Source organism: Anarhichas minor, unplaced genomic scaffold, assembly GCF_050575085.1.
Source record: "Anarhichas minor isolate MPS153535 unplaced genomic scaffold, ASM5057508v1 ptg000114l, whole genome shotgun sequence".
NCBI lineage: Eukaryota > Metazoa > Chordata > Actinopteri > Perciformes > Anarhichadidae > Anarhichas > Anarhichas minor.
The window spans coordinates 1,669,488-1,686,149 of NW_027466560.1; the positions used below are offsets into that span (position 1 = coordinate 1,669,488).

Consider the following 16,662-nt stretch of genomic DNA (forward strand, 5'->3'; position numbering starts at 1 on the left):
GAGTCAGATATTTACATGGATTAATTTATTTACATGTTGACAGAATTGTATTGTACAAACACACATGACACATGACTTGTTTCATGTTAACTGTTGTTGTTGTGGTTCCTCTCAGTCCTCATTGGTGGTCTCTGTTTAAAAAGGATCCTGTTCATCTGACCTGGACCTCAATCAAACCTCACATTTCACTCTTTAACCTCGTAGTCAAGTGTTGAAGCTGTTTGTGTTTCTGAAGGTCAACTTTCAGTCAGAACAATAAGAATAAAAGATGTAGCTCAGTATATCAGTCACATATTCATCAAACAATCACCTGATTCTGGTTCAACATGTCACTGCTTTATATTTCACATCACATTCAGATGAACTGGAACCACATTTCTACAAAGTCAAATGATTTGTACATTTGTCTAAAGTTACATGTTTGTGATGATCTATTTGCATAAATGTGTGGAACCTGATTTTATCTGAAACAATAGAATCGACTTGTTTTTACTGAGAGAATAAGATGTGAGAGTAAAGTAAAGCTCAACTCCATAACTGAGCTCTAAAGCTGAATGAAGACATATTCCTACTCTTGTCCCAGTGGAGGGAGAACGCACTCTGGATTCTACAAAGGCTGAGTTCAGCTTCATGAGGACGTCTTTGGAATGATTTTGTCCTCTCGAGTGAACAAAGTGATGAAAACGGAAACATCAGAGCCCAACCTGAAGCTCATCAAACACAAAGATTTCTTGTGTTTTCATCAATTACACAATCATCACTTCTGCTCATTCTAAGGGAACCAAACACAACGATTCTTATCTTCAAGTGATGATGAAAATATACTTATTAATATTATGTTCATTCATCCAAAAGTCTTCAACGGATCTTGAAGTTAAAGTAGTGAAACCTGAAAGTCCTGCATTCACAATGAAAGTAAAAGTACTAAAGTATTCATTTCTGAGTTTCACCGAGGGATCAATAAAGGTTGATTGTTTTCTCCATAATAATATATAAAAGTGATTTATTTGTTGATTATATTTTGTTCTATTGATCTGAATCTGATCGTCAGCAGAGTGAGTTTTTACAGAGGAGGAGACTCTCCGTCCTACACAGAACACAGAGACACTGAACCAGAGCTGAGCCAGACCCCAAACCCAGGATAAAGAGGTTCAGTGAATGTGGTGTTGAAGGTGTGGAGGTGGATCAGTGTGTCAGAGGAGACTCTGTAGAAGGACACAGAGCCAGCAGGACAGTCCACATACACTGCTACTCTACCAGAGAAGGAGGAGGAGGAGGAGGAGGAGGAGGAGGAGGAGGGGAGTTGTGTTGTACTGTCATTGTGGCAGACAGAGTAACGACCATATAAGCACCTCAGACTCCAGGACTGATCGTTCTTTCCAAACCTACAGTCATCACTGTCTCCTTTCCTTCTGATTCCTCTGTAACTCACTGATATATGAACTATTCCTCTCCACTCGACCTCCCAGTAACAGCGACCAGTCAGACCAGTTCTACACAACAGCTGAGGCCAGGAGTCAAACCTGTCTGGATGATCAGGATATGACTGATCCTCCTCCACCACACGTGTCACCTTCCTGTTGTTGTCAGACAGTTTGATCTTTCTGTTCACTGTGTTTGTGTCGATTGTGAGTTCACAGGCATCTGAAGGAGAGAAGGAGACATGAAACAGCATCAGTTCATCATCAAACACAGCTGATGGGTTTATTTGAGACTTCATGAATCAAAGTGAACACTCACACTTCATCAGACCAGGTTTCAGCCACTGAACTCCAGCAGGTTCAACCCTGGAGGAAGAAACAGAGTCAGAATGAAGCTTCATCATCATCACTGATCTTCATCAACCTTCACTCAGATCCTCCATTCAGACAAACAGCTGCAGTTATGAAACACATTTTATACACAAGCTGTAAGAATGGATTAAACATCATTTAAAGTGGAGACCAAAAGCTGTTCAAGTCCGTGTTGAACAGAGAGGTTTGTATCTTGGATTCAGCTTTACAATGAGCAACAGCTTGTGTCCCATAAGATCAGACCCAGCATCAGCTTTAGGGGCTCAAATCAGCTTGAGCAGCGTCATCTTCTCCTCTGTAGTGTGCTGGAGCAGCAGGGTGAAGGCAGCTGATGCTAAGAGACTCAATCAGCTCATCAGGAGAGCTGCTTCTGTGGTGGAGGTTTCAGGGAGGAGGATGCTGAGGAATCTACTCAGTGTTCTGGACGATGCCTCTCAGCCCCCGAACGTCCCACTGAAGTCACTTCAGAACCCCTTCGGCCGTAGACCGAGACCACCGAGGAGAACCGCAGAACGCCATAGGAAGTCTTTTCTACCTGTGGCCATCAAACTGTAGAACTCCTCCCTATTCTGCATGAAGGACCGCTGAACCATCGCACACTTACAACAATAATAACCTTTTTTTAATTTTAATTTTAATTTATTGCAAGACAAGAGACAATACATAGACAAAACAAGAGGACGACAAGAACAGTGAGATACAAGCCAGCAAACATCATATAGTTAGTGTATGGGAGAACGGTGTGTGTGTGTTTGTGCCTGCGCCTTTTGAGATGAAGGAAAAATCCATAAGAAAGTACAAATTTTAGTTCTTTATTTATACTTAGTTACTGTTTATTTTGTACTTTTTGTACTTTTTTACATGTAGTTTTATAAACTTAGTTCAGGAACGGGACCACGCCCAGAACACGGCTCATTTCCCCTGCACAAGTATTTAAGCTCAAATGAACCCGTTCACTTCCTCTTCGACTCCGTTCTCTCATGACGTACGATTCCCGAGCCGAACACCACATACTTCACAACATGAACCTGGAGATCTCCCTCACTCCTTCTGACAACGACCTGTTCGAAGACGATTCACCAGGAATCCCGGAGACGGCACCGTCTCCTATTATCTCTCGCCGCCAGCAAACTCGGCCGAGATCAACCATCTACGACCCACGCGGCTCCCGACATCTATTCTCGGACCATTCCGATGTCGTCGGTCCTTCGCCGTCCAACAACCCCAGGGGAAGATCCCGATTCCGGCGTCTGAGGGACATCGTCACTCCACAACGCTGCTCTTCCACCAGCTCGAGATCCAGCCGCTCGAACGACCGCCAAAACCAGAGCGACCCTCCTCCTCCTCCACGCCAACACTCCGATGGCCCCCATACATTCCGCTTTTCCGAGTGGACAGTCGCTCGCCTGAAGCACGCACTCACCCAACTCAATATCCATTTCCACCAGTCCGACAGGAAATCTACACTTCTCAAACTACTCACGGACGCTCAGGAAGACACCTCCCGCGATCGCCGAGCCACCAGAGCATTTCCGGGTTTCCCGCGCAGCGTCAGGCGCGACGTCGATGACGTCATGACGCACAACGCGGACAGACAAGGCCAGTCATCCACACTAGCCCCTCCAGAGGGCCAGGTCGTATCGCACCCCCCCTGTTCTCTCTCTGCACCAGGGTTATCTCACCCCGCAGTCTCTTTTCCCCTTTCTGCACTTCCAACCCACGCACATGCTTCCTTTCATCCCAGCATCTCTTCCTCTTCCCTCGCTCCTGCCTTTCCTTCCAACTTGACACCGGCTACCTTAGCCGCACAGAACGCTCCAACAGCAGGATTCTACGGAGGAGCCAACAGCCAAAACTTTGCATTTCCTCCCGTCTCTGCTTTCCCCTCTCTCTGTCCCTACCCTCCCCCTCCCCATAACCCATATGTAACTAACCGTCCCTCTTAAAATGCACCCCCCTTTTTCACAGGTCCACCAGCTACCAACCCCAGCTTCCTTCCAACTCCATCTCCCTCCACCCACCAGCTTTACATTAGCCACAGCACTACCCCCAGTACGGCCTTTAGCAAACGCCCGACCATCCCCCGTGCCACACACGCTCAGGCAACAGATTCTCGCAGGTAACTACATCGACCTTGCCCAACTCATTCATCCATCCACCTGCAATCCCCATATCCCGAGAGGTATGGACAAAAGAGGTAGACCAATCCTCTTCCAGGGCGGGAGGATGGTCTGCAACAATTTCAACGACCTAGGGGGGGGGCAACAAAGCACAGCAAGTGTAAGTATCTCAACACACCAATAAACATCCACGCCCTAGCTTCCGCCCTTAAAACTCACCCAGTTCACAAGCTTCCTTATCCAGGGTCTTACCCACGGCTTCCACCCAGGCGTGCAGGTGAAGCCAGAATCTTCCTTCACTTGTAAAAATTTGCAATCGGCCATCTCTGAACCTGACACAGTCGACAAAAATTTTCAATTGTCTTTCTGAAGCACTCTGCTGGATCCTGATAAATGTCCATAAACTCCCATACGTCATCCACCTCCTAGACGACTTCCTCACTGTCACGCCACCTTCCTCTCCCCCAGCACTCGGCCTCCACACTCTAACCGCCGTGTTTCAGGAACTCGGTGTTCCCCTCTCAGCAGAGAAAATAACAGCTCCCAGTACATCCCTGGAATTCCTCGGCATCACCCTCGACTCCGTCTCACTCCAAGCATCCCTACCTACCGAGAAAATCAACCGGTCTTCCACCGCATACCTCTCCTACATCCGCTCCAACCTGAACGATATCAGAAACGCCCACCGGCATCTGTCCTCATGAGGCTATTTTTGGGGACTCTGCACCGCCAGAGATTCTCACACTAGAGGCTCTAACACTAAGAGACGGCCCCCACACAACAGCCTCCATTCCCACCAGCCGCCGGACACCAACGGTCTCCCACCTCATCCCTCTAGCTCCATCCCTTCATCCCTCCATCCCTTCATCCCTCTACCCTACCCTTCATCCCTCTATCCCTACCCTACATCCCTCTACCCCTACCCCTACCCTACATCCCTCTACCCCTACCCCTACCCCTACATCCCTCTACCTCTAACCCTACCCTACATCCCTTCATCCCTCTAACCCTACCCTACATCCCTTCATCCCTCGACCCCTACCCTTCATCCCTTCATCCCTCGACCCCTTCCTCTTCCAATCTTCCAATCATCTCATTACGCAAACCTCTAAACTCATACGGTTATTGGCGTGATCCTTGTTAGTGAATTAGTTGATATTCTTACAGTTTATTACTTAATTATATTACCTGTTGCTCTTGTTTTTTTACTCTGTATCTTGTTGCACTGTCCACTTTGCTGCTGTGATCCTGTGAATTTCCCCACTGTGGGACTAATAAAGGATTATCTTATTTTATCTTGTAAATGAGGGGAAATTACATAAATTACAAAATAATAACATCCGAAACAATGCTTTTAACGTAAACAAAGTCAGGGGCAGTATCGCTCCGTCCACTGGCAGCAAACCACGACCAGGGCACCATCAGGGAGCAACACCGCAGGGGAGGCCGTGGTTGACACAATGATGTGACAAAATTGTATTATTTTTTTTCTTCTGTTTTTATTTAATTAAGAAAATCAAAAATCAAATAAATAATAACAAACAAACAATAATAACCTTATCATGTGAAATATTTCTTTCTTCAACATTGTGCCAAGATACATTTTATTTCATCCAATATTTACATTTTATGGACGTTAGTTTTAACAAACAAATGTAAAGAATCCACAGAACTTTGAACCGCTTGAGAAGTTTGTAAAATGTTCTATAAACACTTTGACACCATATTTGTCAAAAAGAATGATCAATAAATGACCAACACCAGATCCTGGTCTGATGTTAGTGAGGAGGTCCGTCTCAGTGGGGACAGGGACTCGCACAACATCAGCTACTGTCTTCACTGTTATCAGACTGTGAACCAACAGACTGTGAGCTCTTGTTGTCTCTTCATACCTGAGAGTGTCCAGTCTCCAGTGTGGATCCTCCGGTCCAGCAGACAGCAGCTTCACTCCTGACACTCCTGGATGATTGTAGCTCAGGTCCAGCTCTCTCAGATGATGGGAGGGGTTGGATCTCAGAGCTGAAGCCAGAGAAGAACAGCCTTCCTCTGTGACCAGACAGCCTGACAGGCTGGAGACACACAATGATATTACATTAACTTTCATCTACTCTTTCAGCCACGTTGCACCTTTAAAGGAAGAGTGTGTAAGATTTAGTGACATCTAGTAGTGAGCTGCAGGTTGCAACCAACTAAATCCCCTCAGCTCACTCCTCCATTTACAAGTGTGTAGAGAACTACGGTGGCCTTCAGGTAGAGATTTTATTACTACTAGGAGCTACTCTGTTCAATATTCTTTTTCATAAATATGGTTTATAGAGCAGCAACAGTTATGTTTACAACAACAAAGTTACAATATAAAGTAATTAATATCTCACACAATAAATACAATTTCTGAGTGAATTTTATGAAGAATGATGAACACAGACTTCAGTCAGTATCAGTAATTCTTCCTGTCCTCTGTCCTCTTGTCCTCCTGTCTTCTGTCCTCCATCCTTTTGTCCTCTGTCCTTTGTCCTCCTGGCTTACATGATTCATGCTTGTTGAACAGATTGATAAAGTATCTGCTTTTTACTCGCTGATGTTTCATGAAAATAGGTAGAGTGTAGTTGTCTTCAACTCGAGAATATATTAAGGCCACATATATATGAAGCAACATTTAAATGGTTATCAGTTAAACAGAAGACAAATCCTGACCTGAGAATCTCTAGTTGACAGTATTGGCTCTCCAGTCCAGCAGACAGCAGCTTGACTCCTGAATCCTGCACGTCGTTGTTACTCAGGTCCAGCTCTCTCAGACTAGAGGACTCGGAGCTGAGGACTGATGACAGAGCTTCACAGCTTCTCTCTGACAGATTACAGCCACTCAACCTAAAACATGTACATCACATGTGTGAAAACATTTCTATCTACATTTGATATAACTCACATATTTAGGTAGCAGTACTGTCATAAATTAAAAGTGGTAAACTGAGTGAAGACAAATGACAGTACACCATATGAAAGTTCTGGTTCACCATTTATAAGTTTGTTTAAACTTGACCTGAGGGTTTCCAGTTTCCAGTGTGAACTCTCCTGTCCAGCAGACAGCAGCTTGACTCCTGAATCCTTTAGGTCGTTGTTACTCAGGTCCAGCTCTCTCAGACTAGAGGATGGAGAGCTGAGGACTGATGACAGAGCTTCACAGCTTCTCTCTGACAGATTACAGCTACTCAGCCTGAAGGAGAGTTAGTGATGAAGACAAACACAATACTGTTCTTTTTTCTTATACAGTGTAAAATACAACATTTCTGAGTTTATAAATTTAACAATTCAGGTGCCGAGAGGATTTTTACCTTTTATTGTGTATATTACTGGAATCTAACCGCAATTAATGGATACCAATCCCTCGTAACTTTTCGTATTAATTCAACAACAAAGTGTCAATTTTTTTATTTCAAAACTGCATTAATCTGTGGACTTGCAATGAAACTGAAGAAACAATTTGCATGTTTTTCAATTGATCAACTGATCAATTTGTTTACTAAATCTGGCAACAGAAGACTTTCATTAGTTGAGAACTACTCTGCTCATGTGATAAAGCTGTTAAAGAAAGTTATCTGGGTACTTACAGAGCTTTATTGGAGACTTTGACCACTGGCAGCAGCCTCAGAAGAGTCTCCTCTGAAGCAAAGTATTTCGTCAGGTCAAACACGTCCAGATCTTTTCCTGATGTCAGTAAGATGAAGACCAGAGCTGAACACTGAGCAGGAGACAGTTCATCTGTGGAGAGACGTCCTGATCTCAGGGACCGTTGGATCTGCTCCACTAGAGAACCATCATTCAGTTCATTCAGACAGTGGAACAGATTGATGCTTTTTTCTGGAGACAGATTCTCTCTGAGCTTCTCCTTGATGTACTGGACTGTTTCCTGATTGGTCTGTGAGCTACTTTTCTTTGTCAGTAGGTCTTCTAGATGAGCCTGATTGATCTCCAGTGAAAGACCCAGGAGGAATCGGAGGAACAGGTCCAGGTGTCCGTTTGGATTCTTCAAGGCCTTGTCAATAGCAAACCTGTGGACCTCTGTTGTAGATGTTTTGTTGAAAAACATTCGCACCTTATTGCCAAAAGTTTGCCCTGGCTCCAACATCACATTCTTGTTTCTGTTAATGACTTTCATTCTTACGTAGAGTGCTGCCAGAAACTCCTGAACACTCAGATGGACAAAGCTAAAGATCTTTTTTTTATTCTTCATCCCACGTTCCACTTTGAAGATCTCTGTGAACACTCCTGAGCACTTTGAGGCTTCACTGACATCAATGCCACTCTTTTTGAGATCTTTCTCATAGAAGATCAGATTGCCCTCTTCCAGCTGGTGAAAAGATAGTTTTGCTAATGACGTAATGTAGTGATTGAACTTTTTTTGGTCATACTTCTCTTCTGTCTGATAAGTGTGAAACACCAAGAACTCTACATACATCTCAGTCAGGGTCTTGGGCAGCTCTCCTTCCTCTCTGGTCTTCATCACATCCTCCAGAACTGTAGCAGTGATCCAGCAGAAGACTGGGATGTGGCACATGATGTGGAGGCTTCGTGAGGTCTTGATGTGGGAGATGATCCTGCTGGCCTGCTCCACATCTCTGAATCTCTTCCTGAAGTACTCCTCCTTCTGTGGGTCAGTGAACCCTCTGACCTCTGTCACCATGCCAACAAAATCACGATGGATCTGATTGGCTGCTGCAGGTCGTGTGGTTATCCAGAGGCGAGCAGAGGGAAGCAGTTTCCCCCTGATGAGGTTCGTCAGCAGCACATCCACTGAGGTGGACTCTGTCACATCAGTCAGGATCTTTTTGTTGTTGAAGTCCAGATGAAGGCGGCTCTCATCCAGTCCATCCAAAACAAACAGAAGTTTGAATTTACTCTTGTTGTAGTTGGTGTTTCCTGATGACTGCAGAGTTGTGAAGATGTGATTAAGAGCTTCTGTCTTGATGTCTTTGGTCTCATCGATACATTCATGAATGAGCTCTGACAAACAAAACTTTTCTTCCTTCAAATTCAGCTCACGGAAGGTGAAGGGGAAAATGAGATGCACATCTTGATTGTTTTTTTTTTCAGCCCAGTCCAACACAAACTTGCGCACAAGAAATGTTTTTCCAATTCCTGCGATTCCATTGGTCAGTACTGTTCTTATGAGTCTGTCTCCTCCAGACGGGGGTTTGAATATGTCGCTGGGTTGAATTGGTTTCTCTTCATCTGCTGGCGTCATCCTCTTCACCTCAATCTGCATGACCTCATGCTGAGTGTTGATGTGTATGTCAGCCCCTGCTGTGATGTACAGATCTGTGTAGATATCATCCAGAGGTATCTCATCTTTCTTCTCCAACCACGCCTGTTGTACACACATGAACTTATCCTGAAAGTGTGATTGAAGCGTTTGTTGGTGAGATGAGATGTGTACTCCCAGAACCATCTCGTCTGTATTGAACACAAACATGAAAAATATAACTATTATTAGATTGTTTGTCTACAGTTGGAGGAGCAGAACACAAATGGTCTTTTGCTAAAGGACTGTCTTCATCAGATTAACAAAAAACGTGTCCTTGCCTTTTGTCTGGTCTGATTAGAAGAGAAGACATTCATCTCACTTTGGATGGAGCAGATCGAGAAATCTGACCGAGTTTATTGGTGAACTTAATCCCTGAAAACCCAGAGTTGAGACAAGGAAGCATATTGAAATGAACATATAATAGTGTTTCCAAAGAGGGGGGGGGGGGGGGGGGGCTCAGGATCAAAAACGCTTCAACCAGTACATGTGTGTCCATGTGTGCGTCAGAAGTTAGGACTGAAATTCCTGTATGTGTTATTTCATCACTTTGACTTTTTACCTATTTCTTATCTTCAAGTTAACCCTGATTGGTAATTAATTTTTATTCATTTTTCAGGTGTTAAACATGTTTCTGTGTTATGTGCTGTAGGTTACATCATTGTGGCTGGGATAGACGATTAGTTGGAGTGTAATCGCTGTGGGACATTGTCAACACAGCTGTAGCTCCACAAACTATTCTTCATTTCTAGATACAATTATTCTTTCATTAATTTATTACACATTGTTCTAAAATGGGGTCCATCCAAGCGCAAATAATGCATTGTCATAAAGCTGATAGGCTTTCGCAACACAGCGGCAGACAAATGCATAGAGACCGGACCAAACTATGTGTATGAATGTGTGTATATACCACCCTTAAGACACCTGGGGCGTTATCGACTACATTATCATTGGGCCGTAAGGATCAAAAAGTCAATTTTCAACTAATCCTACTGGGCACAAGGAGCGCCACTAAAAATCGGGAGACCGCTAGAGAACATATCACATTTGCCAAAGTTCTACGCGGGAAAGCTGTGCTCCGTTCGGACCGTCGGTCACCAAGTTATGATTTTCCAAAGTTTGGCAAGAGTTCTGCCAATTGGCCCTTTTGCGCTTTTGTCCACCAGGGGGCAAAACCCCATGGACGTTCGGGACACAAACTGCCATTTGGAACAAAAAGGGACATTTAAGAAATTCAAAAAAGCTGTCCCGTTTTTTGCCCACTTCGCCCACCAAATGGTACTTTTCCCCCAATCGTCCGGGACGAATGGGAACATTTCGGCCAGCTTTTCGGGATGGTGGATTGATGTTTTGAACTGCAATATCTTCTCAACCGTTCGATTCCCAGCTTTGAAAATGACAAATCTTAGACTAACTCTTAATTATACAAAATAGGTGGTTTGGGACAAATGGGAAAATTTTGGTCACTTTTTGAGTTGGAAAGAAGCTGAAGTTTGACCCAAGAAAATCTCCACAACCCTCTGTGGAAACCCTGAAATGTGGACTGTACTATCTTCTCAAAGGATAGATCCATTGGTATGAAAATTAAAAGGTTTGGAGAAATTGCAACTTTTTGAAATCTCAGGCAAAGTAGCACAAGGCATCGATTTTGCTCAAAAATCAAACTCATCCGATTTGCTTGAAACTTGGTACACTTCGAGGGCTGTTCCCTGGAATGCCCCCTCATACGTTTCAGCCTCCTAACCCAGAGGATACTGTAGATATTGTTTGGGAGAGATGGGGCTCTTTTATGTCATATTGGTTGGGATAATTGGCATACACGGTCAGCCCATAGACATGTAGTTGAAATTACACTTTTTGAGTTATAAGGAGACTGCCTTTCCCCAGACAAATTTACAACACATGTAGTTGAAATGGCAGTTTTTGAGTTATAAGGAAACTGACATTTGACCTAGAATATCTCCACAACACTTTGGGCTAGGAAGCTGAAATCTGGACTGTAATTCCCCCTTTCCTCATAGATTCAAAGGTGTGAATATCAATGGGAAATTCCTTACACTTTTTGCATAGTAATTTATGGCATTTTGCCTTTAGTTGGCCTAGAAATCCCTAGAAAACAATGGGCTAGGAAGCTGAAATGTGGACTGTAATTCCCCGTTTACCCCATAGATTCAATGATGTGAATAACAATGGGATATTCCTTATTTCTTCATAGTAATTTAGTCAATTTTGCATATATTCCGCCTAGAAATCTCCACATAACAATGAGCTAGGAAGCTGAAATTTGGACTACACTACCTTCTCAAAGTCTTGATCCACTGGTAGGAAAATTAAAATGATTGGAGAAAGTGCATTTATTTGAATTATCAGGCAAATAAGTCAAAGGCAATCCTCAAAATTTTGAGGCAAGCCTCAAAATTAAGTCATCCCATTCGCTTGAAACTTTGCTCACTTGGTGGGCTGTTCCCAGGTATGCCCCCTCATAAGTTTCAACCTCCTAGTCTAGAGCAGTGGTTCTCAACTGGTCTGGCTGCGGGACCCACCATCACCCCTTAATGACAAGCCGCGACCCACGACCCAAATTATAATTATATATATATATATATAATTTGGGTATATCTATATTCAAGAAGTCTAGTAGTAGTAACGTATCTGTGTAGTAAACAACTGCCAAATCAAATAAAGAATGTACACATCAATTATATTTTAACAAATATTATTCAAATTTTTCAAATGTAACTGGATGGATTATAAATAATCCATAGAAATACATGAATAAATGTTCTTCTCATTTCAAGTAAAATAACGGCTGGATTAAAAAATAAATTTCGTAACAAAATTTATTTTCACTGAAATGCCCTACAGCTTTCAATTCAGTCCATTCAGGATGAAGTGAAAAGGCCACAATATTATATTTTTCTCATCTTCTAAAAAGAGAATTTAGTGTTGGAAGAATTCACCTATAGAGCATACTAGATATATTGTTTGGGAGACATGAGAACAAATGTGCCATTTCGGTTGGGATAATTGGCCTACATGAGAGCCCAATCAAATGTAGTCGACATGACACTTTTTGAGTTATAAGGAAACTAAGTTCCCTTATAACTCAAAAACTGCCATTTCGAGGACCTTTTTGTCTGGGAAATGGCAGTTCCCTTATAACTGCCATTTCGAGACTTTTTGTCCAGGAAATGGCAGTTCCCTTATAACTCAAAAAGTGTCTTTTCAAATACATATGTATGGGCTGACCATGTAAGCCAATAATCCCACCCCGATCAGCCGACATTGACCCAATTGTCCTCCATTTCTACAACATACAAAATAACTCATCAAATAGCTCAAACAGTCTGGAAATTGCACCCAACATCCTATCTGAGGTCCTGAGCTTGCTCACCAAGGACCCCGTCTCTCAGCCCTCTGGAAAGCTGTCTTCTTTTAGCAGCATGCTAATGATATCAAACCAATTAATCCTAGTAGTGTCCTCTTGTGTCCACCATATGTCAATTTTATAACAAGTAGTGCTGGGCAAGTTAACGCGTTATTATCGGGTTAACGCATTAATTAATTAACGCCGACAATTATTTTATCGCGCGTTAACGCATTTTTTTAATTTATTATTATTTTAACAGACTGTCTCATGTTTATTGTTTTGTATTGGAGATGATATGTCCCTTCAGTGTTGCCATAGAGAAAATGCGACTTCCGCTTCTGGTCGAGGGGGGGACTGAAATAAACAGAGAAAAGTTAGCGGAAAGATTAACGTGAGACAACATCCGGTTTCTTCAGACGAACATCCGGTTTTCAGAATAAGATGCCAACAAAGTATGAATTATATTCACATGAAGTATAAAACGTGCTACCTGCATCTCGTGAACCAAATGTTATTGCACTTTTCTTCATATAGCAGTACTTTTAAAATAAAAGTGCGCAATACACTACTTTTGAATTCATTATTGAACTTTGCCATAACAATGCGATTAATCACGATTAATCGCAAAAAATCCATGGGATTAATCGCGATTAAATATTTTAATCGTTGCCCAGCACTAATAACAAGTCATTTATTAGTGTTTTTATAGGACCCAACAAAAACCCTCTTGACTCTAAAGACTGAAAACTGCTTTTTTTGAAAATGCCCGTTCCCTAATTTTCCATTTCGACTACATTTCCTTGGGCTCTCATGTAGGCCAATAATCCCAACCCAAATGGCATAAGTTTTCCCAAAAGACAATAGGCCCATTTTCATACCAGTCTTTTCTCTTGTTTTTTATACTTTAAATCAAAGTACAGACTTGGAATCCTTTCCTCTTCAAAGAGGGGCTTGTGAATATTAAATACCTAAAAATGGTGGTCGTAGCTGCAAGTTAAGGTCCCCAAAACCAGGCTCAAAGGTCAAAATTTGAGCCATATTCCCTTATTTTGGGGGATTTTTTGACCTCTGTAAAAGTGGCCATAATCTCACAAATATTGGTCCCAGAGACCCCACATTGTGGACTGGGCCTACAATAAGGTCACGTGACCAAAACCCCTCTAAATCATCTAGAAAAAAAATTGGCCTGTATGAAACTCAGAGAACAGCATGGTGTCAGGGTTGGTAAATTGTACACCAGGGGTCTCAAACTCATTTTCACTCTGGGCCACATCAACATCACGGTCGCCCTCAAAGGGCCGGTTGTAAATGTAAGACTGTGTAAATGTAACTTCTCCTAACATATTGGTAAATAACTGTCTCTGCATTTGATTATTGTTTGTTCAAGTGTAAAAATATTGTACATGCAGTTATATAAATGTAAAAATATATTTAAGCACATTTCTGTTATTATAACTTAAATCCTTTTAATTTAGGGTTAAGAAACCCACATTACTCTATCAAAGATCAAACTATTAAAGAAAATATCAAAGACAAATATCAAACACAAGTTATTACAATAACTTTGTTCAATGCTTAAAATCCTTTCAAGGGTGCGTTTGCACAATCCCACGTGAAGTATTTCATGTGTTGTAAAGTCACGTTTAAAGTAGTTTTCAATGTATTCACAATACATTTCATGTCAAATGTACAGTAACCAGCCAAAGAGCTGCTTCTGTGACTGCTGTGTTTAAGTATCTCATAATTTTGACTTTCTATCTCAGAATTATGACTTTCTTTCATAGTTATGACTTTCTGTCCCTTAACTTCGACTTTCTATCTCATAATTTTGACTACGGGGATATTTTAGTTATCAACATTTTTTTTTTCTTTTTTTTTAAATTTTTTTAAACTTTTTTGTTTTGTTTTTGCTGGCGGATTCGCGGGCCACATAAAATGACATGGCGGGCCAGATTCGGCCCACGGGCCTCGAGTTTGAGACCCCTGTTGTACACCCTGTGAAGAAGTTGGTCAGATTGGATCAACTTTTATTTCTAAACTTGTCAGACCCCTGCTTTTTTCATATGTTGTAGCCACGCCCAAATGTGGCACATTCATGTTGGAACGCACTCTCTAGCACTTAGCATGCCTGCGCGAGAGGGGGAGACTCGGCCTACATTTGAATACGGAATTTTGATAGGATAAAATGAATGGAAAATGATGCTCAAATGTCCCTCCTTCAAAATGTCATAACTTCTCAGAAAAGGGTTGGAACTACTTGAAATTGAAACGAAACATTCAACATTCCAGATTATTATTATTTCTTCCATGTTGATGGAGGAAATAAATGGCTTAGTTGATAACGGTTTCCATGGAGATAAGCCACTCCTCTCCGGCGCATTTAACACGAATGACGCGAATAACTGCAAATGGTCCTGCGAGAAACGCAATAAGGTGTCAACGCACCTTAAGGCTGAAAAATTTCAACTCGCGCCAATGTTGCGAATTTGCGTATTTCTCGTGTGTTGGCGTCTCTGCATTGACTTTGGATGTAATCTACACGTTTGGTGTGAACACGACACAACAGGACTCTGATCCCTCACCTGGGCGTGCGTTCTGTGTATTTATGGTCATATTGACGATACCACCAGCGCTGACTGTGATGTTGGAGGCCACGATAGCACTTCTATCCTGGGCACAATTTGTGGCTCCAGCAGGAGGAGTCAAACCAGAGGAGGAGGAGGGGGGTGTCGGAGGGGGGGGTTGTGCAGCTGTTGATGAAAGACACAAACAAACAGGTTTATTTCCTGAAGTACATCAGAGTTCTTTCTAACAGGACTCTGATCCCTCACCTGGGCGTATGTTCTGTAACTTCTCCGCCTCGTTGTTGAGGTTCATCCTCTTCAGGATTTCAACCGTCACGTTCACAGCCAACTCTTCTCCGTAGCTGTCGATCATCCTGCTGACGACGTCCGGCCGGTCCTTGTTCTCCAGACAGCTCTTAGGAATGGGCCGACACCCGTCCAGCACCGGCTGAGTGAGGTTCCACCAAAACCTCTTGAAGTCATCGGCACCCAGCTGATCCAGAGAGTCTAGGATCAGACGTGGAACCTGCATCTCTGATCACTGAGAGGAGATCAGCCTGTAATGGGTTCAATAAAAGCACCGTCACAGGTGGAGGAAGTCTTGTTGCAGATAAAGATGTCAAAGATTCATGTTTGTTGAACTGCCAGTGCTTAGAATGAAGAGAGACGCCATGTTGGACCTGAACTATTGTTACAACACAACATTATTTTGAACAATGCAACACATTAAATGACTTTTCACAGAAGTATAAAAGTGTTGCAGCGCTCTCTCTGCCCTCATGTCTCCTCTCTGTATCTCTACCTCCTGTTTTTACTACAAACACACCAGACAGAACCAAACCAACACGCTCATCACTGGAGAACACTGCCTCGCTGTGTCAGCAGGCTCTTTGTAAAATATCAATCTGCAATGTTAAAAACACCAGAGGAAAACCAACAAGTTGAATATGGTTGTGATCAGGATTAAAGGAAACACAGAACACAGCAGCTGATTATGAATATATGGAATAAACCATCATTAGAATGAGCAAACAGGTAAAAGCAGGCGGTGAGAGAGATCTGTGTTCTGGTGAAGCTCTTACCGTGTGGATCCAGTAATTAGACGGTTCCTCTACTGAAGAAGGATTGTATTTATCTGTAAACTCATATCTCATATTCATAAACTACTTCATCACCTTCATACAAACCCTGTAAATAAATAACTGTTAAATGTATAATAAAGAAACAAAGGTTGAACATCCTGTAAACTATTTGATTTAGCTGATAAATATTTACTCACATGTAGATGTTTAACACTTCCTGTTTCTAAAGCGTCTAAAGATGAATTGACCTTCTTTGTAAAATCCTCAGACATGGAAATAGTGTTTTAATCAGTGAACTCAGTGGACTCAGAACCAGAAGAACCATTCAGAACTCTATTGTTGTTCTGCACACAATAGAGAAGAGAAGAAAGAAAGAACGAGTGGAAGCATCAGGTGAAGTGATCATCTTCAGAGCTCACATGTGATGTAAT

General features: G+C 42.4%; 2 protein-coding genes across 2 annotated transcripts; both read right to left on the bottom strand.

The window, feature by feature from the left end:
- Positions 1-10: 10 nt before the first annotated feature.
- LOC142940103 (NLR family CARD domain-containing protein 3-like) lies at positions 11-9,552 on the bottom strand. The gene is made up of 6 exons (XM_076083007.1): positions 7,522-9,552; positions 6,954-7,127; positions 6,608-6,781; positions 5,806-5,982; positions 1,741-1,787; positions 11-1,644 (listed from the first exon to the last, which is right to left on the bottom strand). The coding sequence occupies exons 1-6, from the start codon at positions 9,381-9,383 to the stop codon at positions 1,088-1,090; spliced, it is 2,991 nt and encodes a 996-aa protein (XP_075939122.1). The 5' UTR covers positions 9,384-9,552; the 3' UTR covers positions 11-1,087.
- Positions 9,553-13,192: 3,640 nt separating this feature from the next.
- LOC142940104 (caspase b-like) lies at positions 13,193-16,318 on the bottom strand. The gene is made up of 2 exons (XM_076083008.1): positions 15,417-16,318; positions 13,193-15,335 (listed from the first exon to the last, which is right to left on the bottom strand). Exons 1-2 carry the CDS (start codon positions 15,679-15,681, stop codon positions 15,121-15,123), a joined length of 480 nt encoding a protein of 159 aa, XP_075939123.1. The 5' UTR covers positions 15,682-16,318; the 3' UTR covers positions 13,193-15,120.
- Between the last annotated feature and the right edge of the window lie 344 nt (positions 16,319-16,662).